Source organism: Carassius gibelio, chromosome B16, assembly GCF_023724105.1.
Source record: "Carassius gibelio isolate Cgi1373 ecotype wild population from Czech Republic chromosome B16, carGib1.2-hapl.c, whole genome shotgun sequence".
Taxonomy (NCBI): domain Eukaryota; kingdom Metazoa; phylum Chordata; class Actinopteri; order Cypriniformes; family Cyprinidae; genus Carassius; species Carassius gibelio.
In genome coordinates this window covers 30,286,397-30,311,037 of record NC_068411.1, presented here as the reverse complement: position 1 = coordinate 30,311,037, position 24,641 = coordinate 30,286,397, and the positions used below count along the sequence as shown (strand labels likewise).

General features: G+C 31.4%; 1 protein-coding gene across 1 annotated transcript; it reads right to left on the bottom strand.

Annotated features, from left to right (window-relative positions):
- Window positions 1-6,385: 6,385 nt before the first annotated feature.
- Window positions 6,386-22,946, bottom strand: LOC127974330 (uncharacterized). Its single transcript, XM_052577513.1, has 7 exons — window positions 22,667-22,946; window positions 18,014-18,140; window positions 16,490-16,662; window positions 14,073-14,257; window positions 13,826-13,967; window positions 12,550-12,674; window positions 6,386-11,174 (listed from the first exon to the last, which is right to left on the bottom strand). Exons 1-7 carry the CDS (start codon window positions 22,707-22,709, stop codon window positions 10,398-10,400), a joined length of 1,572 nt encoding a protein of 523 aa, XP_052433473.1. The 5' UTR covers window positions 22,710-22,946; the 3' UTR covers window positions 6,386-10,397.
- Between the last annotated feature and the right edge of the window lie 1,695 nt (window positions 22,947-24,641).

Below are 24,641 nucleotides of genomic sequence, written 5' to 3'. Positions count from 1 at the left end.
GTTATTTCAAACTGTAATAATATTTCAGTTTTTACTGTATTTTGATCAGATGCATGCAGAAGAGACTTCTTTCATAAACCTTAAAAAAGTCTTAATTACTTCAGATTTTGACTGGCACTAGGGTATTACAATACAATTTGGCATAAAAGAAAAATCTATAATTTTGACCCATACTATGTTGTCTATATTATCGTCATGGGTTGAAGTCTTTCTGCCTTATTTCCGTCCTCAAAGCTAAATAAAGTAAACAGCAGATGAGAAATATTCCTACCTTCTCCCAGCTGTGCATGTTAAAAAAAGCATGTAGAAATGTAATCATACTATATTTGTTTTATGAATTAAATAAATAAATAAATAAATCGTATGACAAGCTGTTGCATCAAACCCAAATCAATATCTGGCAACGCAGAACATATACTGTAGCTCACAATTTATTTTTGTATATTTTAAAATATTATTATATTGTATTATATTGTACAGTACACATGCAATGTGAAGGTACAGTCTACATGTAAAGAACATGACAAAATAAATGAAAGAAAGAAGATTTGGGATAAAATGAAGTGTGTTTTAGTGCCATTCAGGGTTATAATTGTTAACCTAAAAAAAAAAATAATAATACTGGAAACATTATGTATTTATTTGGCATTTATTTAGCATTATTTTCAGAAAAGTTAAACATGTTTTACATGCATTTTTTTTTTTGTTTAAATGGGATTCAAAAAAAAAAAAAGAATAATAATAAATAAAAAGTAAAATAATACCAAAAATGCAAAACATTATTGAAAAATAAATTGTTTATATCAAATAATGAAATATTAATTAATTATTATAGAATGCATTTTTTTTTAGCATAACTGGGTATTAATTAAATAAAATATAAAACTTTAAGCAGTAATGAATAAAATGCAAGAGGTGTTTACCACACTATCACGGTAGCTTGGAAGATGCTCTCTCTCTCTCTCTCTCTCTCTCTCTCTCTCTCTCTCTCTCTCTATATATATATATATATAAATATATAAACTGCCTTATTTTCTTAAAGAAAGAAAGAAGTTTGAATGACCTGTGGCTGTAAATAGAAAAATATATTGTCCAATTACAGCCTTTCCTATTGATCTTTTTAACATGCAATACTCAGAATGACACAAACTGAACAGGAAAACTAGTTTTTGCAAATGCACTAATCATCTGAACACAAGACCAAACTGTGACCTGGTGTTAGTTAAATTAGGAAGTGATAGTTAATCAGATTTTGTGATTTTTCAGATCGAGAAGCACTGATCTTCAAGCATTTGAGATTTGATGTAGAGTTATGAATCCACTCACGTGCTTCAGGCCTTTAAGATGATTAGCAGAACGTCTCTCGAGCTTCTCACGTCTCGTCCTCTTCTGTTCAAGTCTCTTTACTGTGTTCTCCTGCAGACGTGTGTCTCATCATCTCCTCCTCAAGGAACAGCGGTCGATGCAAAGCGTCCAGATAAACTCACAGAGAGGTCAGCGGACACGAGACCTGTAGAAGAGCTGTGGGAAAAGAGATCACAGCCATAAAACAAGCTCAGATCTACATTAAAGCCTTTGAAGAAGAGATCGGATGAGATCCTGACGATTCGGAGATGAATCCAGATAAAGCTTTTCTCACAAGAAATCTCAATAATGTTTTAAATTGTGAAAATATGAAAAGACACAAGTATGGATTAGTTTTTAAGCCTGTTTTTAAGTTAAAAGCCATGATAAAAATCACTAATGCATGTTATTGAGTGCCTTATTGCTTTAATATTAGTATTAAAAAATAATATGAACACCAGTGTTCACAATAAGGTTGCCTTCATGAACGTTTATGATTTAAATAAACATTATAATTTTTTTCTTTTTAATTATTATTATTTTTTATGTTACTACAGACTGGTGAGCAGCCTATAAAATCAGTGCATTAAAAAGTATAATAATTATTTTAACTGAAATTAAATCAAATATACATTAAAAATGTATTTAAATAGGTTTAAGAACGGAAATGGTTAAAACAAAAATAGAGCTTGTTAAATAATTTAAATAAACATTAAAATGAAAACTGAACATTTAAAAATAAAAGGTCATTCAAAATATTAATAAATACTACAGCGCTTAAGTACTGAAATTATTAAAACTAATACTGAAATGAAAAAGATAAATATTTGCAAAAAGAAAAATATTAAAGATATTTAAAAATGAAGATTTAATAAGATCAAAAGCTGATTAAAATGCTAAGTAGATACTATAATAGTACACAAATAACATTGGAATTAATTAATAAGTCTAGAAAACTTAGAATAAAAATAGAATTTTTTAAATTAAGATTCAAAATAAAACAAAATAAACAAATAAAACTGAAAATGTAAAAATAAAAGCTAATTCAAAATCATAATAGATACTAAAATAGTACATAAATAAGACGGAAATTATTGAATAAGTACTGAAATTATTCAAATTAATACTGAAACAAAAATTTAGATAAACAGAAAAAAAACTGATAAAAATTATAAGCAAAAAAAAGATTAAAAAATAAAACTGAAAATGTGAAATTAAATGCTAATCTAAAATATTAATAGATACTATAATAGTACATAACATACAATTAATTAGTAAGTTGTTGAAATACTTAAATTATTAAAACGGATATTGAGCTAGAGTAATAGCAAAAATTATTAAAAAAATAAATTATTGAGTTTAACATAACTCTAATATCATATACATTTATCAGTTTTTACAAATCAACTAGAAATGATGATTGCAACACAAGCAATGTGAGCAATAACTGCTTCACGTGTGTTTATCTGCATTATACAGTGTCTTTAAATGCAGTTGTGTAATTCAGAGACGTGTTTATGAGTGAGTTTGAGCGTTCAGTATGTGTGATTCAGGTAAAGTTTAGGGTGTGAACGCTGCACTGCACTCAGCAGGTTAATTATAAGCATTTACTAATACCACAGTAAACAACGCCAACCCCTTCTACAGTTTCATCTGTGACACTCAACCACGTGAGCAACACAACAACAGGCCATTGTGACCAATGAAACACAATCCAGAAACATGTGCTCAAATCTGTCCTGTCCAGAGACACACAACCACACACACGTTTAAACAAAGAGCTGAACAAATCATGACAAATTACTTTATTTACTAAGCCTCAAGTGGTTTCAGACATGCCAGGAGGATAAAAAACAGCACAAAAACTGCAGAATTAACAATAAAAATTAGTGCATTATGATATATTCAAGTTTCATTAAATACTTTGTGCATTGAATCAAACAAAATCACATTTAATGTCACATTTAATGTTATATGCAATTTTTTGACACTGATTAAAATGATAAACTATAACATCTCTATTTTAGTTTTTTTTATTTAATTGTTTTTCTTTTTATTTTAATGTAGCAATTTAAACTAAATTAATATTTAATACTTTATTAAAGTTAATGCTAATGTTTTTCAAGTAATAAAATTAAGTTTTTAGATTTGTATTAATTTTAGTTAATTAATTATTAATTAATTTTTAATGTAATTTTATTCAGCCTAAACTAGTTGAAACAGAAATATTGTTGGAATAAATAAATTAAAGATTTATTTTTCATTTTTTTTATTCAAATATTTTTTAATTTTATATTTGTATTTTAAATCATTTTATTTCACTTAATGTTTATTTTTATGGTTTTAGTTTATAATAATAGTTATTGTTGTTATTAACTATATCACTATTATAGTATTTGTGAATATTTTGAATTTTGTTGTGTTTTTTGTAAGTTTTAAATCTTTTAAATATTTAAAGTTTTTAAATGTTAGTCTTTACATTTACTTTGCATAGTTTTTAAATTTTTAATTTAATGAATGTTTTATTCAACTTAAACTACATGAAACTGAGAAATGCTGTTAAGTTTTTTATTATTAAAATATTTTTATGTATTGTTTGAATTGTAAATCTTTTTTTCACTTAATGTTTATTTCATTTAAATTATTTATTTTTATGGTTTTAGTTTTAGTTTAGAATATAGTTATTATAGTTATTTACTATAATATCACTATTATAGTTTTTGTTTGTAGGTTTTACATATTGTAAGTAGTTTTTAAGGTAAGTTTTAGTTTAGTATTTCAGTTTAAACTAAATTAAAATTTTAAGTTTTCTATATTTATTACAGTTAATGCTTATTTTATTTCAACCGATTTTTTGTAAAAATATGTTTATGGTTTTAGTTTAGGCTTAGTTTAATATTAACCTTGGTTATTGCTAAAAATCAAGGTTAAACAGTTTTGTTATTTTAGTAATGTTATTTTAGTAGCACTGTATATTCTGTTATAGTTTTTGGTAATATTATGATAAAGTTATTTTTTATATTTCCTAATTTTTATTTTTTTTATTTTCCCTATAAATGTTATTTATTTTATTTAAATGTTATTTTGTATGTGATTTCTTAATGTATTTTTGTTTTTAAATTTTAATTAATTTTTAGGTTACATTCAACTTGAAAAAAAATGTCAAACGTGCTGAAATAAATAAGTTTAAGTTTTTTTTTTTTTCAGTTAATGTTCATTTTATTGCAAGTAATTTTTTTAATGGTTGTAGTTTTAGTTAACAAGAGTAATAACCCCGCTGAAAATCTGCAAAGAATGCAACCAAACCTATCCACTGATGCAAATTTTTTGAATCTGAACACATGCAAAACTGAAAGCTTTAGTGGAGGGAAAGATTTACAAAATTAAAGTTTGTTACTCACTCAAAGCAGGGTTAAGAAGATATGAAATATTTTGCATTGAGTGAATCGCACAACTATTATAATACCTGAAGTGATGTTTGTCCTTTTGCAGTTTGACTGCAGTGATCACAATGAACTTTTGAATACTGATTTCCCTTCTGTTCTCCTACAAGAGAAAAAAAAAACTGCATATACAGGTCTGGATCAACATGAGGGCAAGGAAATAATTACCATTTAATTTCTGCATACAGCTATTTTTGTCCCCCAAACCCCCCTCCCCTTAAATAGCAAGTCAAAGATCACATTAAAATGCAAAAGTGTAGGAAGCGTGAGCGTGTGTTTGTGTGTGTGCGTATGTGCATCCAATTAAATCAAACGACGTATCTATCAAGCTGTTTGGCGATACAGAGGAAAAGTGCACAGGAGTGGAGAAAGCTAATCTGCCCACATGCTAATTAAATGCATTTGCTAGTCCTGCTTCTGCTTCATGAGATGCAAACGCTTTCACTCGACAAAGAACATCAATCAGAAAGAGCCGATAAATAATAATCAGCAGCAAGTCCATAGTTTGCAGATCTTTTAGATTAATAAAACATTTAAGTGTTCAATACACTGCCATTTTTGCAGAAATTTGGCTGATTTAATGGGTTTAAACATCCCGTAAAAAATGAAATGACTTTCACTTGTATTAGACTGACAGGTTAACGTGATCTGGTTAACCCCTTCTGCTACATAGCCTGACCATAGTAAAGTAGTCACCTTTCTTATTTAATGTGCATTCAAAAATATCTGGCTATGATGGATAATAATAATAATAATACAAAAAGTTATAATGACATCAAAATGTTGTTGCAAGCAACATACGGAGCATGTGTGATTCCGGCCTTGTTCTGTAGATAATCACAGCATGCTGATATACATCGATATCGCATGGCTACGAGTGTGATATTGCATTTATACAACAGTTCGACGAGTGTGTAAACGAAAAATAAACATCCATGGATTGTTTTTTAAAAACCCTCTTTTATGCAGAACTACTTCCTTCCACTTCCATTACTAATTTCAAAACTTCACATTAGAATAAGTAATGAAGGAATGTTGTTTCATTTAAAGCTTATTCTGTGATAAATGTATAAAAGCAGTGTATTATTAGAGATTAAAGGACTGAGCTAGTGTGATTACCTGCATCTGATACAGCATTCATCCTTTTGTTCAATCTCATATTCACTAAAATGAGGAAACGATATCTTTATCGTACTATCCTTTCATCTAAGGGTGATTTCCAATGACAGAGATGTTCGGCGAAAGCAAATTTGTTGGCTGTGACTTAAAAGGTGTTTTTGGAAGAAAAATAACGTCATTGTTTACAACAGCGTTTCAGTGTCTTTCAATATAAAAGTCATAAAACTTGTCTCTTGTCGCCATCTAATGTCAGATTAATATAACTAATCACCACCGAACACACACCGTTTCCCAATACTTAATACTATTATTTATATAAATATTATTTATTGAATGATAATACTTAACAAACAACAACAGATATACAGCATTACATTTATATTAAAATATAATGTTACGAGACTCTGCTCTCAGGCAAAAACGATTCGATCTGGAACGAATAATAGATTAACGAGACTAAAAACACTAACAAAGAGCTCACATCTCTGAAAACTTTGAAGCAAATTTTCTAATTGTCACATTTTAATCACATTTGTTGATTTTTAAAAGCACATAGTGATAGTTGAAAGGGAGCTTTTCGAAACTCCAGCGCATATCGCAAATTATTTGATTTAGATGGGGATTTCGGAGAAGGTTCGCCAATTATTTGATTGTAACGTTGTAGCGTGTTTGATCTTTTGATTCACATCGGAACTTCGGAGAGGGTTCGCGAATAATTTCTAAAATGATGGTACACCGTACTTTTTTTTTTCAGATCGAAATGGAAAAAGAATTGTGAATCATTCGATTTAAATCGTAATTTCGGAGCGGGTTTGCGAATCATTAGATTCTAACTATTCTTATCAACTCTTAATAAATAAAAGCAAGGTTTAGTGCAGGACATTTTTCTAGTAGGAAAGACATATGCAAAAGTTATATGCATATTAAAGTTATATTTTATATTTATTTTCTCTTTTGAGTAGTCAAACAAGCAAAAGAAAGCATCTTTAAACAGAAAAGTCACTTGCAAATCTGAGACCAAAATTTCAAAACTGGCAGACAAGTGAATTAATCTTCTTTTTCTGAAATGTGTTGGGGAATTTGGCTATTAACACTAAACATTTTAATGATATTCTGCAGAAATAACTAAATTTGAAAAAAGATGTGTTAATTTTGATCAAGGAGATTCTGCACCTGTATCTCATGGGTGGACAGAGCTCTCAAACAATGAGTTTTGAGGACCAGAAAGACCTCTTGTTTAAATATATAAAACATAGGTATATAAAACCATAAAAGCCTCAGGACATTTACACGTCCGGGCTTTCATTTTCATCGTTCACCTGTAATCTACACACCTGTGAGGAGTGAATGTTTAATCACTGATCACAAATGAATGCTTTACAACACTGCTCTCTTCTACACATTGGTCTAAAAAAAGAGTAAAATAAAAATTAACATTTCAACCTTCATGCACCTGCTCTATTTGATTATCGCTCATTAAACAGACATTAAATTAATTACCAAACCACAGAATGAGACAGATGGCGAAATAAAATCTTTGACAGTTAAAGAACTGAATTTAAAAAGTCAGATTAACAAGTTACAATGACCTAAAACCATCACCAACTTTATAATTGAAATATATTATATCAAGTACATATTATGTATTTTTCGGGAGAAGGAAGAATAAGATCATCCATCAAATTTCCAGCACTGGGAATCTGAATTAGTTTTTAATTCAGCATATTTTCATGATTTCTGAAGATCATGTGACACTGAAGACTGGAGTAATGATGATGAAAATACAGCGGTGCATCACAGAAATAAATTATATTTTAAAGTATTTTAAAATAGAAAGCCATTATTTTAAATAGCAATAATATGTCACAATTGTATAGTTTTTTCTGTATTTTTTAAATAAAATATATGCATGATTTTTTAGTTTTTTATATTAAAAATCGTACTTAACCCAAACTTTTGAACAGCATTGCATTTACTTTCCCTTCTGTTTTCCAGGTGAAAGGTGACCTGTCTTGTCACGCAACAGCAGAGTACCTTTGTCACCTTTAGCTAATCATTTTCTTATATTATCACTGTGAACGGTTTATGAGTGTGCGATGACTCTGACCTTCTGTACAGTCTTTAAAATGTGGACGAGATCTGTGCTGCAAAACTGGTGATGTTTCAGGAAAAACTAAGCATAATTTACCATAAAAAAAATACAGTAGAGAACCAATATACTGTAATATTCACAATGACTCGTCAAAAACTAAAGTGAAGAACACAGGTATTTTAAAATAAAAGAAAAAAACTTTTTATGAGAGGAACAGTAGATTAATTAAATCACATAATTGACATGTTCGAGGATCAAGTGTCAGTAAAGCTTGCCATAAGATTAGGGAAGATTAACACTAGTGTTGTTTCCCCTGATTTTCTTTCACCATAATGACAGAAATTACAGGAATTACTGCCTTACTGCAAAGTGACTGAATTACTGCAGTGACTTCGCCTTGTTTCCTCCATAACAAAGAGCTTTTGTCAGTGTTTCTGAGGTATTTCGCAGCACCTAATACATTTCCTCATAGCTGCAGACTGTAAAATCCCCATGAAGCCTTTCACTCCGACTCCAAGGAACATGAGAGTCTTTTGTCTGCTATGCAAATATGTAATTCACGAGTGTGGAAATTTCCAGCGTTTTTTTCAGACACGCCTTCCAGGTCTGTCATTGTTGGTTTAGAGCCGCACAATGAAATAAAACCGAACCTTTCAAAGTTGTTGTTAAAATGTTTTATAAAAGTCGGCATGAAATCAAAATGAGCCTCGTTCGCTTTCTTACTGTAAGTGTTTCATTACTGCATGCTATTAAATATTTTCTTTGTCTTTACTCTTTTTATGATCAAATCAAAACAAACTTATCAAAGTTGCATGACATTTTTTTTTTCTCATTTGGTATTTTTAAAATTTTTTAGCATTCAGAATGAATCCAATCTGATTTCAGATTCTGAAAAATCATGTTCATCAACCATAAATGTTGCAGTACATTGCATGTTGCATGTGCATTTGATGTAGGCCTATCACTGTGCATATGCAAAATGTATTTTTTACTCAGATTGAGAATATAGTTTAATTCAAGCTTTTCCATGCCTAATTTTTTGCCTAATACATGCCATGTCTATTATTTCATTCAGATCTGTTGAAGTGTTTACATGAACTCTTTTCAGTCCAACTGAGCCATCAATCTAATTATAAACAGATATGCAAACGTTTCTTGAATATCTTGTTTCCCTAAAAAATGCATCAGAAGTTAAATGGGTTTTGAATGGTATTTCATGCTAACCTTCACATTATTCTTTCTTGCTATCTTTAAATAGCATTATATAAACACAACTAAGTTGCTCAAAGTGGTTTACAAGGTAAGCATAGAAAATAACACATCAACATATAGTGAAGAGCATCTATCATGTATTTACAATGTTGTAAAAATGTTTCTGGAAATGCAACAACACAGCAATTCCAACATGTATTTCAGGTTTGTCAGCATTTTGACTCATTCATTCTGAATTAATTAAATAGTCAAATAAGTTAAAACAGAGACATATTGACAAACAAGTGGTATAACACTTGTGAAAATGACGATGCTACAGATAAGCTTAGTTTCAGTCAAAAACACTCATTACTTTTAAAATTCCCTTTAGGATCATTTTGGTTAATCTTTTATAATTTACTTTCTGTTGAGAGAATTACATAAATGTGAAAGAAGGCCAAAATAGTACATGCTATGGATGAATATTTACTCTGTAATCCACTAGTTTGTATTTGCATTAGGTTTTTGACTGCTGTTACTGTGTAGAGTTAAAACAAATTACTCATGGAGCCAAATTGAGACCCAAATATCTCTTCAACGGAAGCATACTGGGACTTAAAAATTAAGATTACAAAATAAACCTTTCTTAACAAGCAACATCTAAACTAACATTAAGATATCTTTAACATTTCTTGAGTTTCAGGCATGCCAACTTTGAAAGAAAATCACAAAAAGTGCATTTTTCCCATTTTTGATTGGTCACCTTTGACACATAATGCAACAAAGATTGCTTAAATCAACGAATTTTACTAAAAGACCTAGCAATCTCTGTGTAATATTAACATGACGTAGCTGCCATTTTTCTAAAGTCATTTTTCCCACCTATAATATGGCTCCAAATCTCAGGTGAAGGGTCATTTTGACAAAATAGTGGATTAATCAGTAAAAACGAATCTATGGCACATAATATGTTGGCTTTCATCACGATTAATGTTTCTCTTTCAGAAACAAAAAAGACCAAAATCAAGCATTTTAGCTGGGGAGGTTTCTGAATTTGGTTGATTTCATACGGAAAGGCTCAAACATGCGCCACTTCCTATGCAACTACCTGATGCATTGAACCCAACAGATGAATATCTAAAAACATTTTTTTTGTCATGCATGGATGTATTAAGATGAGCATTGAGAAGAGCAAGAAGCTCCACCGTTTAGTTGCAAGGCAAAGTCAATCCCTGCGTCTCCACCATCCACTTCTCCAGAAAGATCACACCAACTCTAAGTTCCTCTTCATCTATGAAGTCCTCATCCGGTTCAGTTGAGTCCTGGAGGTGGTCTGTCCTCCTAACATAAGTCCTCTGGTCTTGTTGTCCCTCCAGAGGAATCCCTGGCAGCCAGTTTTGCCTGTAGTTTGACGTCACAGCGTCAGAAACGTGTACAGGCCTGTAGGAAGAGCTACACCTGGAGTCCTTCTGAACTAGGTCAGATAGTAAAGGAGTCTGTTCTCCAGATAAACCTTCTGAGTCCTGGGAAGCTTCTGGAGAGTTTTGACCACTGTCACACTGGAATAAACAATTGTGGAACTGCAGTGCACCATTTTTAGTGGGTCTAACCGGTACCACCAGTGGCCCACTGCTGTTTTCAGTGTTTGGATGGCCTATTAAAAAGCTCGAAATCAACTCTGGACCAAATGAATCCGAGTGGGTTTCATCCGTTGTGGCATCAGATGATGGTTCGATGGAGATCTGGAGAGGCACAATCATGCTGTAATGCACAGAAGACTCTGAACTGTTCTGGATTGGGACGTCTGGTTGATCGCGTGTCCAATCCTGGGATGCATAATCATCTTTAACCTTGATCCCTGACGCCGGCGGAGGAAAAATAGACAGTGGTTCAAGCTTTTTATCAAATCCGGACCACACTTCCAGTTTAAAGATGTCTTCTCTGGGATATGAACATAACGCAGGAACGCTGTTCTTTTCCAGGATCTGTTTTACAGAGAGAGGAGAGAGTTTATGAGCCTATCGGAAATTTTGGATATATATTTATATTTTTTTTTATAAATTGTTGGGACACTAGTCTATCCCAGGTAAACTGTTTCCCAAATTGTGAGGTGATGAAAAGCTAATAATAATAATAATAATAAAAACTTTCAAATAAAATACTTACTAAAAACCATTTGAATCATCAAAAATGCCAAATTAAAAAATAAGAATAAAATAAGCTTAACATTTTGATCTAAATAAAAAACATTTACTAAAAATCAACTGAACCATAAAATATCACATTAAAATAAATAATTAAAAAATAAAAGGAAATGGAAATAAAATCTATTAAATCAGAAAAAAAAAACTGGGAAAAAACATAAATATCTAAATAAAACACTCACTGCACATTAATTAAATCATAAAATGTAAAATCAAAATAAATAGTTAAACACCTACTAAAAGTCGATTAAATCAATTAAATAAAATTTAAATGACGTGTTTTAAAATTTAAATAAAATAAAAAAATTACAAATTAATTAAATCAGAAAAACGTTGAATTAAAATATATCACTACAAAATAAAAAAACGATTAAAACACTACAAACTAATTAAATAATAAACTTTCCCAAAAAATTACCAAAACACCAAAAACCAATTAAATGAAACATTTCAAATTAAAATAAATAATTGAAAAATAAAACAAATTGAAATAAATGAATAAAATGTGGTGAACATTAACCAACATGTTGTGCTGTTAAGTTATCAAAATATTTATTATAATATTTATTAATTTAAATTAAATATTTATTCTACTTAAAGTAAATACAGTAGGTCAGATATTTAGCTGACAAAAATGTTTGGAAATCCCTGACTTCGATTATATTTGATAGTAGATTTTATGTATTTGAAACAGAATAAAGCAGAATTGATTCATCAAATGAGTCTTAATCCACATGAAGACGTTTTGTGAAGCCAAATATTGACTTTATTAATTAACACACAACTACGCAAGGTTACACAAGAACCTGAGCAAATATCAACATGCATGATTTATCTTTTCACATCACGAACGGATAAGACTTCTTAAAATATCACGAAATCAAAAACGGTAAATAATCTGTGAAAGTGCAGAAGAGCTCCAAGGACAATCCGTGACTGTTGATCTGGCAGCAGATGTTTGTGCTTATCGTAATCGACATGATAAACTCATTTTGTGTTGCCGAGAGCAATGTGCAGATAAGACGCATTCCTTCAGGAGTTTAAAGAGAAACGTGACGCTCTTGTCAAACAGGATTTTCACTGCCGGTAAGACTGGAGCCCATTCTAGATATGTTCAGCTGGAATTCCCCACAGCGAATATGACACAATCACTTACCAGCACTTTCGGTAAGGAGCTCTTTCTGTTTACTGACAGCTGGCAAAGCATGATGGGTAGGAAGATCAGCAGCAGCAGAGCAAGCAGACCAGGCCATATTAATATATGAAGCCAGGACTTAGGTGCTGAAAGACACAGACATTGCAGATTGATATAAAGTTCAGGCTGGTGTCACTTGGCAATTGCATATAATGATTAATAAATGACTAATTTCAACAACTTTGTCTCAATTGCTGTCAGTAATTTGCCTCATGTACTGACCAATAATGTTTAAGAAAATAAATCAGTAAAAAAAAAAAAAAAAAAAAAAAAACACGAACAAAAACAAACAGAAAATCTGTTGGCAATTGTATATAATGCACTTTTTTTTGTTATATAATAGTAAACACTGTGAAATTGTTTAATATTTAATTTCAGCAATTTTGCCTCAAATGCTTTCATAATTTGGCATTATATACACTGGCCATTTATGTAAAAATAAAAAATAATAAAAATAAAAAAAATACAAATAAATAATTAAATAAAAATGTATTAACTAACTAAATAACTAACTAACTAACTAAATAAAAAAATAAAAAAATACATAAATACATACATAAAAAAATTAATAAATAAATAAAATAAGAGTGAATGAATGAAAAATAAATAAATGAATAAAAAAATAAATAAATAAAATAAAATAAAATAAAATAAGAGTGAATGAATGAAAAATAAGTGAATGAATAAATAAATAAATAAATAAAATAAGACTGAATGAATGGAAAATAAATAAATGAATAAATAAATAGAACTGAGAAATAGGTTTTAATAAATTTTCAGCAACTTTGTCTCATTTGCTAACATAAATTTGCATTAAATATCCTGGCGATTTATGTCTAGGAAAATAAATCAATAAAAAAATAATAAAATGAATACACAAATAAGTAGTTGACAATTGTATATAGTGCACATTTTCTGTTACATGATATATATGATAAATAAATAAAAATGACTCATTTGCTATCATTATTTAGCATTCTATACTATACATTATTGTCTAAGAAAATATAAAAATAAATAAATAAATAATAATAATAATAAAATAAGCTCCAAAAATTTTAAATAAAAAAATAAAAATAACTAAAAAATGTTTAGATTTAGTTTGGGTATTAACAAAGGAAAACGATAAAACATTGAAAGCATGAATTGTTTTCCGAAATGATGGGTGTTCAGATTGAGTTATAGTAATGTGGGCGAGTTATCTACACTTCAATCAAAGCACAGACTGTTGAGTTACCTGAGAGCGTCACACAGAAGGAAGTGTTTTCACTGGGACTGGACAGACCGGGGTGTGTGAGCGTATAAAACACTTCCCCACAGTACTGCACGTCTGTCTCCTGAAGCCAAATCAACACAGAGCGAGACGTGTCCTCAAACACCTGCAGAAAGACACAATTCACACGTTTCCACACATGTGAGCTACTAATACATAAAGAACTGCTTTGAAGTACAATAAAGTGGAATTAGGAATTAGGAATAGTAACCTTTCCAGCCAGTGACTCGGGATGTGTCAGACGAACTGTGTACTTCACGGACGATCTCGGGAAACTTTTTCCCCAAAAGCCGATATTCTCGATGGAGCGGTTCCAAGCGGCCATCGGCGGCGAAACCGTCACGTTCAGATGGGTTTGGTTTGATGTTACTGACCACTGCGGAGCTGCGAATGTGGCTGAAACCAGAAAAGCAGAACAGAGACCAGTTTATAATGTTTGGTGTTTTGTGAAGGGACAGTTCGCAGAAAATGAGAATTAACGGGTTAATTTACTCCGCCTCGGGCCATCCAAGATTAGCAGAAAGATAGAGAAGATTTTTTAAACTGAAACCGTGGTCCTTGGTGATTAATAAAATGCAAGCGATTCAAAAAAGCAGATCAGGCAACACAAAATTAACCCTTTAGTGGCTCCTCACGATATTTTGAGGTCTTATGAAGTGAAACAATCAGTCGGTGCAAGAAACGAAACATTATTTACATCATTATCACCTGTAACCCAGAGGAAATAGGATTATTTTCTGTGAAATGATCCTTTGAACCATTTTTATTTTGTTTCGCAATGGTTTTTTTGAATCACTAGTTGGTTTACGCAATTACACAACGTAGGCTCATCGGAAAAACATGCCTAGATTTTTGTGAAACTACGATTCAACGAAACATGCATCAGCGAATGAATTTTTCTATCACTTTTGCATTTATTGACACTATCAGGTATGTTAAGGGTTGGGTTTGGTGTAGGGGATATTTCCAACATGATACAGCATTAACTTTTAGAGATATTTGAATAACACTGCAAAAACTGCAAAAAAAAAAAAAGCTTCTTTCTTACATTTTTTCCATCTTGTTTGCAGCCAGGATATCTAAAAAAAATTAAATCAAGAAGGATTTTATAGACAAGTTAAAATTATTGTCTTGTTTTCAGAAAAATTAAGAACAAACAGTAATCTGCAAACTGTGTAAGCATCATGGTTTTTCATGCTCAGTTTGGACTTTAAGGCAATAATTTGTACTAGTTTAGAAAAACTTTCTTGTTTTAAGAAGTTCTCCAAATTCAATGGACTAGTTGTTGTTGTTTTTTTTACAGACATTAATATTAATATGATGAATTGAAATGATGCAAAAAATTCATCTATGACACAGAAAAGTAAGGTAAAAAAGAACACTATTATTTAAAGCTTCGCAATAGTATAGTTCTTTCTGTATTTCTGATCAAATAAATGCAGACTTTGTGATCATAAGCGACTTCTTTCGAAAACATAAAAATGTGTCCAAACTTTTGACTGTTACCAAGTAAATATCCACAAATCTAAAATGATATTTTGCATGAATAAAATTATTAGGAATCACTTTTGTTTCAAGGTGGGGCGATTCGAACTTGAATTTTGCTGAAGTCTAGAACCGTTCCTTGAGAAACTGGAGCGCTGAATCCGTTCATTCATCACAGGATCTGATATATATATATATTTTCACTTGTAGGGACTGTCAGGCATCTGAAAGTGAGTTTTGATTTAATCTGATTTGAACTGGTTCATCTAGTTCCCCACAAAGAACCGGTTCAAAACAGGCCATGTACACACTATAAGTTTCAGTTTTGTAACCATAATAACATTTGCAATTTTATGGCCTAAGACTCTTTTTGTGTGTTGATTTGAACTAATCTAAGGTTAATAGACATGGTGTGTTATGGTTTTTTTATGCATTGGAGGCTGCTTTAGAAGGTCCTTTTTTTTGTAGTGTTGCCATGTCCTCATATTCACAAGCACTTTTAGGCATGTTGTTTGGTCTTAGCTCATAAAGCCATGCACTTTATGGTGTTAATAAAGCGGTCTGTTGTGGATATGAGATATATTACTTTTTTGCTGCTATAAAACATAAAGCATTTGGTTGTTTTAGTGTTTGTTGTTGTTTTTCTGGCAACACTGACACAACTAGCCCCATGTCAAAATATGCTAAGATTAAGATTTCTTTCATTGTTATTATTATTTTTTTATCATCTCACATACAGACGAAGACACATTTCTGATGCACGTTCAAAAACATCATTAATAACTAGCCGTTCAGTTCCGTACACACTGTAAATGCGTTTGTCCCTCCTGTATTTTAGTGAATTATTTTCATGTTATGTTTATGTTATGTTAATACGTGATTAAGGAGTAAATCTTGAACTGACAACCAATGTAAATAATGTTTAGTTTCTTGCACAGACTGATTGTTTCGCTTCATAAGACCTCAAAAGGAGCCACTGGGATTAATTTTGCTTCCTGATGTGTTTTTTGATGGTAGCCATTGACTTGCATTTTAGGACTCACCCGAGAGTGAATATATTAACAGCACATTTTTATTTTTTATTTTTTGCGAACTATCCCTTTAGCTTGACCACAAACATAATTTGAGTCCAAAATAACTCACTTTCCCAAAACGGAGTGAAGATCACTTCTCCCAAGCACTGTCCACCGGCCGTGACCTTGGCATGATATTTAGAGGTCACGTCGCTCATCACATGGGTCATCACATCCGTCATGTCACAAACAGGAGTGGAGATGTTCTGACACCACATCACTGGTTCATACGGTTTCCCATAACTGCAACAGAACAGACCTCAGTCTTACATTCAATAAAGTTGCATGTGACAGAAACAAACACATTCTCTGTAGGAAATGAATCAACACCAATTCAATGCAGATCTTGTTTAATCATAGTCGCAGTGAATGCAAACAGAAACTCTTTCAAATTGAGCAGACTGGCCAGATTCCATTTAGCCTAAACTAGTTCTCCTGCTCTTCCTCTAGTACGTCATTACACACACCCTGTTTACTGTGTGCATATCTCACATCACGTGTAACTGATATTGCATGCTCAATGATATCTTTGGAACAACTCAAGTTATAATTATATTAAGTCATAAAGTCAATAAACGCATTTGCGTCAATAAACGCAAATTCTCAGTGCAATGACCTTAATGTGGTAAAACGGTTTTCGTCAAAATTCTTCCATTACATGTAAAATAAAAAGCAGTTAATATGATTTTTTTTAATTAAAAATAACTTATTTATAGCCAATATAAAAATGCACTTATAGAAAAAAAGTTTAGATATAAAATATAAAAAAGAAAATATTTTATATAAAAAGATGTTAATTAAATACATTTTACAATTATTATTAAAATCAACTTTAAAATAATTTATATAAAAAATTAATGAAAAACATATAATTATAAAATATTATAACAAAGAATAATTTATATAAAAATATTAAATAAAAAAATCTAAATTATTCTATACAAATAATACATTATATGTATATATATATATATATATATATATATATATATATATATATATATATATATATATATACATATAATTTATTATTTGTATAGAATAATTTAGATTTTTTTAGAATTATATATATATATATATATATATATATATATATATATATAATTCTCTATATATGATGCATATCTGTGATCATATATGTTTTAAAAAAGCATATAAAGATACTATTTTACTGTAATCATATATCTACTACTGTATAACAGAGCAAAAATAAGAAATGAAAAGCATATGGAAACCATTCAGAGCTCAAAAGCTCCAGTGTGGAGAGGTTAAGAGGTCGGACTGATGTGGGATTATCTGGAGCTTCTGAAGCTTTCTTCTCTCATCCCATCATCTGCTGTCTGCCTCCCTGACCCTCCCAGCATGCACTGCTGCTCCCTCCGTTCCCATCACATTTATTTCTCCCATCAGTTTCTCTGTAAAGCGTAACTGTGACTGGTGCGGAAGATTCGGGGCCAAGGCAAATCACAGTCGGCCGACCACAGCGTGTCCTTCACCAAAGTCACAGACTACACAGTGTTATTCACAGAAAACCTGAGAGGAAAGCATTAAACCCATGGTCCAGGCCTGTTTTGCTCTCATCTCTGACACTTACAGGTTATACTGGATGCTGTAAAGAAGCGTTTGACCCAGAACATCAACGGGATCCCAATGGAGAACGCTGAAGAAATTCCTGGACTCAAAATAAGCCTTTGTGCGATTACAGCTCTGACCCCAGCAACCTGCAAGACAGAACAATAAAGGCGAGATGGGTTTAGAGGTCTGTCAACATCTTCCATTGTGTTAGTTATATATAAATCAACTAATGATGTTCGGGTCTGAATGTCTTTGGTCTAAAAGCGAAGTGGAAACTTCGTCCCTCGGATGGGGTTTTCCATTTATGCGGTTACAACAGCATAAAGAAATAAGACTCGTGACTTACTCATAATACAGCATGCTATTATTACCAATTATTGCTTTTATAAAACGGTTACCACACAATACAATTATTAAAACCAAAAATTTACATATTGACATGTTACTTTTTTAAAATTGAATGCAATAAATGTCTCCCTTTCGCTAAAAAAATAGTTCCTGATAGAAACAGTAAGAGATTGTTCCCCATCTTTTCGATTTCAAATAAAAAGGAACCGTTCATATCTCATCTTTTCTATCGTTTATTTTTTAACACCATATCCACCTTATTCTTCCCGTAAAGATGGACGAGGACATTTGTAAATTCTATGGGTCTTGCTTTCGGTCTCATTGGCTTCTAGCTATTTTTAGCTGGACAAAACTGCTCCTTTTGCTGCTTTATATTGCAAATTGGTGTTTCTTACCATATTATTTAATGTATTATCTTTATTTAAACACTTTTTTGGAGTGCAATCGTTACGTTACGTGATAAATACAAACAAAGATTCAAGAGTCAAACTAATAATTTCCCTCGATGAGACGACTCGATGTTCCCGAGTTATATTAAAGATTTGTTCAAATTAAACGAAACGTTCATGGAGCAATGCGAGTAATGTAATCAGATTACTTTTTCAAATAAAGTAACGCAAGTTACTTTCTTTTCTCATTTATTGACTGACAGCTCTCCTGTCCTCAAGTGTTTTCTAAATTAAAATGATGCTTATGTAGTTCTAGACTAAATGTTATCATGCATTAACTAATTTTACACTATTTTACTAATTTCGCAAAAAAACAAACAGATTCAGTACTCCTCAACATGAATGCAAACCTGCAATAATTACCGTATTTTTCGGACTATAAGTCGCATTTTTTTTTCATAGTTTGGCTGGTCCTGCGACTTATAGTCAGGTGCGACTTATTTATCAAAATTAATTTGACATGAACCAAGAGAAATTAACTAAGAGAAAACATTACCGTCTCCGCTCTATGCTGCTCAGTTCTCCTGTAGTCTACACTGAAGACATAGAGCGCCCTCTCGTGGCTGGAGACGGTAATGTTTTCTCTTGGTTCTTGGTTCCAAATAAATGCGACTTATAGTCCGGTTCGACTTATGTATGGTTTTTTCCTCGTCATGATGTTTTTTTGGACTGATCTGACTTATACTCAGGTGCGACTTATAGTCCGAAAATTACGGTAAAGGTATTACATAACACAAATATCTTTTTATGCATTTAATCACATTTTATTATGCAATATCTTTGCTGTTGACCTTCGATGATCCAATTCAACCATATTAATAAGCTTTATTTTTTCTTTCTTTCTTTCTTTCTTTCTTGTGTTGAACTTTCTTCTCCTGCATTCTATGCTTCATGCAATCCAGAATGACTGAAGGTTGCTCATTTCACTTTTGGTGTGAAAGGGCCTTTACATTTGCCAAAAATATAAATGTAAAAAAAGTAAGCCATGCCCAGATGATAAAGAGTAATGCAAAAGTAACTTTTTTTTAGGGAGTAATGCAACATTGTATTGCATTACTTTTAAAAGTAACTTTCCCCAACACTGCAAATCACTATTTTATACAGAAGGTCCTCTGTTGAAGAACGATGCCGTCTTTGAGCTCCAAGCGCTTGACTCTTCAGATGATCGTTTGAAACACTACCAGCAGAGGAAACAGCATCCTTCTGAGCAGCATCCCAAACCCACTCAAATCCACAATCAATAAATATGTATAAAACCTTTAAACCTCAGGGCTTCTTTCAAACTTTCTTCTCGACCAACTTTCCTTGGACAGAGTCTGACGAGTGTCTGATAGCGAGATGATGTTGAGCCACATGGTTCTCCATTGATTATAAGACTGGATGAATATACAATCTCGTCACGTTTGGATCTTCCTTGAGGAAAACTGAACGGCTCCAGATACACCAAAGTGTTACTCATGCAAAGAGATCGACCTCTACAGATGGTGAAAAGTAACACTCAGAACAAATGTGAATATAATAGGTTTTAATGTGTAAATAAATCTTGCCAAGCGGAGTGTAATTTGATTAGAAACAGAAACATAATACAAGGTGTAAACTGAAGTACAGTAGTTTATCCGTGATCGTGTACAGCATGACATGACATGCACAATTAAAAGCATGTAAATCACATACTGATGCCTTCTATAAACTATCTCTATCTAAAGTTTATCTACAAGTCTTTTTGTTTACAGAAAAAGATTCACACATGATGAATATTCAAATTCAGCCACCAACATTTACATTTAACTTAAATTGTACTTAAGTGTCATTGATACTTTTAAAGTTTATAATAATAATTTTTAATATTTTAATTTTTATACTCTCTGTTCTTTTTAATTTTAAGGTTTTTTCATTTTTATCTTTTTATATATATTTTTAAATGTCTATCTTTTTATTTTCGTCATTAATGTTTCAAGTTAAACGTTGCCTTGGCAGCTACAGTAGCTGTTTTATTTATTTTCATTATATTTTATTTATATTGACTGAAATTCTTTTAAGTTTTATTGATTAATTAATTAATTCAATGAATGCCTCTTTCAATATTTTAAATGTTTTATTTAATCATAATAATCTTGGCTGATTGTCACAAACACATATTCTATTGTAATGTTGACTGTATAATAATAATAATAAATCATGTAAAAAATTAAGTAAAACTTTATTTTTAATTATTTTTAGTTTTGAAAAATATATAAACAGCATATATATATAAATAACACACACACACACACACACACACACACACACATATATATATATATATATATATATATATATATATATATATATATATAAAGAAATACAAAGGAAATATTTTTGTTGTCAGTAAGAATAATATTTATGGCCTACAGTTTCTGAACAATATAAAAATAAAAATATAATTTCATTGTCATTTTGTTGGTATTGCTAGATCTCAATGCTGCGTTTGACACTGTCGATCATAACATACTACTAGAGAGACTGGAAAACTGTGTCGGGCTTTCTGGGATGGTACTCAAATGGTTCAGGTCATACTTAGAAGGGAGAGGCTATTATGTGAGTATAGGAGAGCATAAGTCTAAGTGGACGTCCATGACATGCGGAGTCCCACAAGGCTCAATTCTTGCACCGCTCTTGTTTAGCCTGTATATGCTTCCACTGAGTCAAATAATGAGAAAGAACCAAATTGCCTATCACAGCTATGCTGATGATACCCAGATTTACCTAGCCTTATCTCCAAATGACTACAGCCTCATTGACTCCCTCTGCCAATGCATTGATGAAATTAATAGTTGGATGTGCCAGAACGTTCTTCAGTTAAACAAGGAAAAAACTGAAGTCATTGCATTTGGAAACAAAGGAGAATGCATACCTTGACTCTAGCGGTCAAACAACTAAAAATCAAGTCAGGAATCTTGTTGTGATTCTGGAGACAGACCTTAGTTTCAGTAGTCATGTCAAAGCAGTAACTAAATCAGCATACTATCATCTAAAAAACATTGCAAGAATTAGATGTTTTGTTTCCAGTCAAGACTTGGAGAAACTTGTTCATGCCTTCATCACCAGCAGGGTGGACTATTGTAATGGGCTCCTCACCGGCCTTCCCAAAAAGACCATTAGACAGGTGCAGCTCATCCAGAACCAGAAAATCAGAGCATATCACACCAGTCCTCAGGTCCTTACACTGGCTTCCAGTTACATTTAGGATTGATTTTAAAGTACTTTTACTCGTATGTAAGTCACTAAATGACCTAGGACTGAAATATATTGCAGATATGTTCACTGAATATAAACCTAGCACTCAGATCACTAGGATCAAGTCAGTTAGAAATACCAAGGGTTCACACAAAACAAGGGGAGTCTGCCTTTAGTTACTATGCTGCCCGCAGCTGGAATCAGCTTCCAGAAGAGATCAGATGTGCTAAAACACTAGTCACATTTAAATCTAGACTCAAAACGCATCTGTTTAGCTGTGCATTTTTTGAATGAGCATTGTGCAATGTCTGAACTGATTGCACTATATTTTCACTGTTTTTTTATTTTATGTAAAGCCATTTTATAACTGTTTTAAATTCATTTTAAATGAGTAAATTTTTTAATAATTTTAAAAGTTTTAAAATTGCTTGTTTTATTCTTGTAATTATTTTTCTTCATTATTATTTTAATTCATTTTATGAAAAGCACTTTGAATTACCATTGTGTACGAAATGTGCTATATAAATAATTTAGCCTTGTCATTAAAACAAATTTTTTTTTAAATGAAAAAAACAACAACAACAACAACCACAAAAAAGTACTTAAAAAAATTATAGAAAATATATGTTTAAAGAAATACATGGATTCTTATCACTCACCTGTAAAGCAGAGCAAGAAAACGGTAACTCTCAGAGGACACATATCCAACCAAGTGAAAATATCTCCAATTGAGAAGCTTCCAATAAAGATCCAATGGTCAGAAACACAGTCCTTTCATTATTTCCACCAGACCTTTCCTAGAAATCTCATATCCACAAATTAGAAAAATCCCATTTAGTCATTCGGTGGGTCATTCTTCGTGCAGTGACAGAGTCTGTACCTGGCTGTCCATCTAGCGCTCCTCAGGTGTGCCACTGAACTTTGGAGTGTCTTATCAACACCTTCCTGTTTTCTGCTGTTGGCCTCCACCCATAAGAGGCGTCTATAGAGGTTCCTCACCACACAGACATCTGGAATTTCAGGTTTTATCTGTTGAAAAACTGAAACTGGAAATGAAGCACTTCCCAGAAAGTGCGGGAGAAACGAAGCACGCCTTCGGGCGGGACACGGGTAGATTAGCTGTAACGACACGAAACATTATCATATACTGCATGACATCACGTGGAACGACAAACTAAAGCAAACAAATGTTGCACTTTAAAAATAAAACAATACATATTATTAGGCTTTGACCCTTTTGATCTGTGCATTATATGAGCACTATTTGCATGCATCAGTGGACATGACTTATTTACTTGTTATATATTAACACATAAAAAAAGGGGAAGAATCATAAACTAATGTGAAAAATCTAAGTGGGACCAAATATTTCAAGACCTGTTAGTCTAAAAAAAAACTTTCACTTTTCATTTGATAAGTTTTTTAAATAAAATATGGTTTTCTAAAGATGAAACCCTTAATTAAATTAAGTTTTTGTAAAAAAAACGAATATATATATATATATTTTTTAAATAATCAAATATCAATAATCAGATGTTTTATTTATTAATTTATTTTAAATAATTAAAATGATTTATATATTTAACTATAACTCTACCAACTCTAACATTAAGCCACCAAAATATAAACATGATAAATAGTGGTATTTTATTGCCATTGTGATACTACTTGTATTAATATTTTCTATAACTTTTTTATTTTTATATTTTCCATTTTAACGAGATTTTAACTGCACTCATATCAAACCCAATTAAGACAAAAACCTAGTAAACCATGCATGCCATACTGATGCAACGAGTGCTTACAGAACACAACAATGAAAGAAAGCAAGAAACATTTGTGCTCATAGGCTTTAGACCATTTAAAGACATGTCTAGCTAAATAATAGAGTCATTCCAGCTCGTATTTGCTCTCAAGTTGATTTCTGTCACAGAGAAAACCTTTTTCACTGAGATCTGTCAGGCAGACATTTTCTGCAAGCGATTCCATAAAAAATCACCATAAGCTTAAATCTCAAACAGATATGAGGATGTTCTGACACACTCAGTGTGAGACAGAATTCATACCGTACAAGGAATATGGTGCACTGTATGCTGCAAGAGTATTTGGGATTGGGATATATACTGTATAATCTAAAAATTTCAACATAATTTTATCTATGATTTTAAGCTTCTGTTCTGCTTACGTATTGTCAATCCATTCATCCATCTTCAACAACCACAAGGGTCACACAAAACACTACCAGAACAAATGCAAGTTTCTTAATTTTCTAAAAACACAAACAATAAACACATACAACGCTTACGCACACTCTCTCACACACACAAATAAAACATTCGAATACAAGGGATTTTCCTGCGGATTAAAGGAATTTAACAAAATTTAATCCTCTTATGACATTATGATGATTAATTATTAAAAAAAGGCCCTCATTTATTATTTCGATGTAAAATAATTAGTAAAATTAAAGTGTCACATGATTTTTAAGATATCATTCTAGCGTGCTGATTTTGCAGCTTAGTATTTTTAGGGACTACATAAAATAAATAAATAAATAAAACATGAAAATCATGAAAAAATATAAATAAATAAATAAATAAATAAATAAATAAATAAATAAATAAATAAATATAT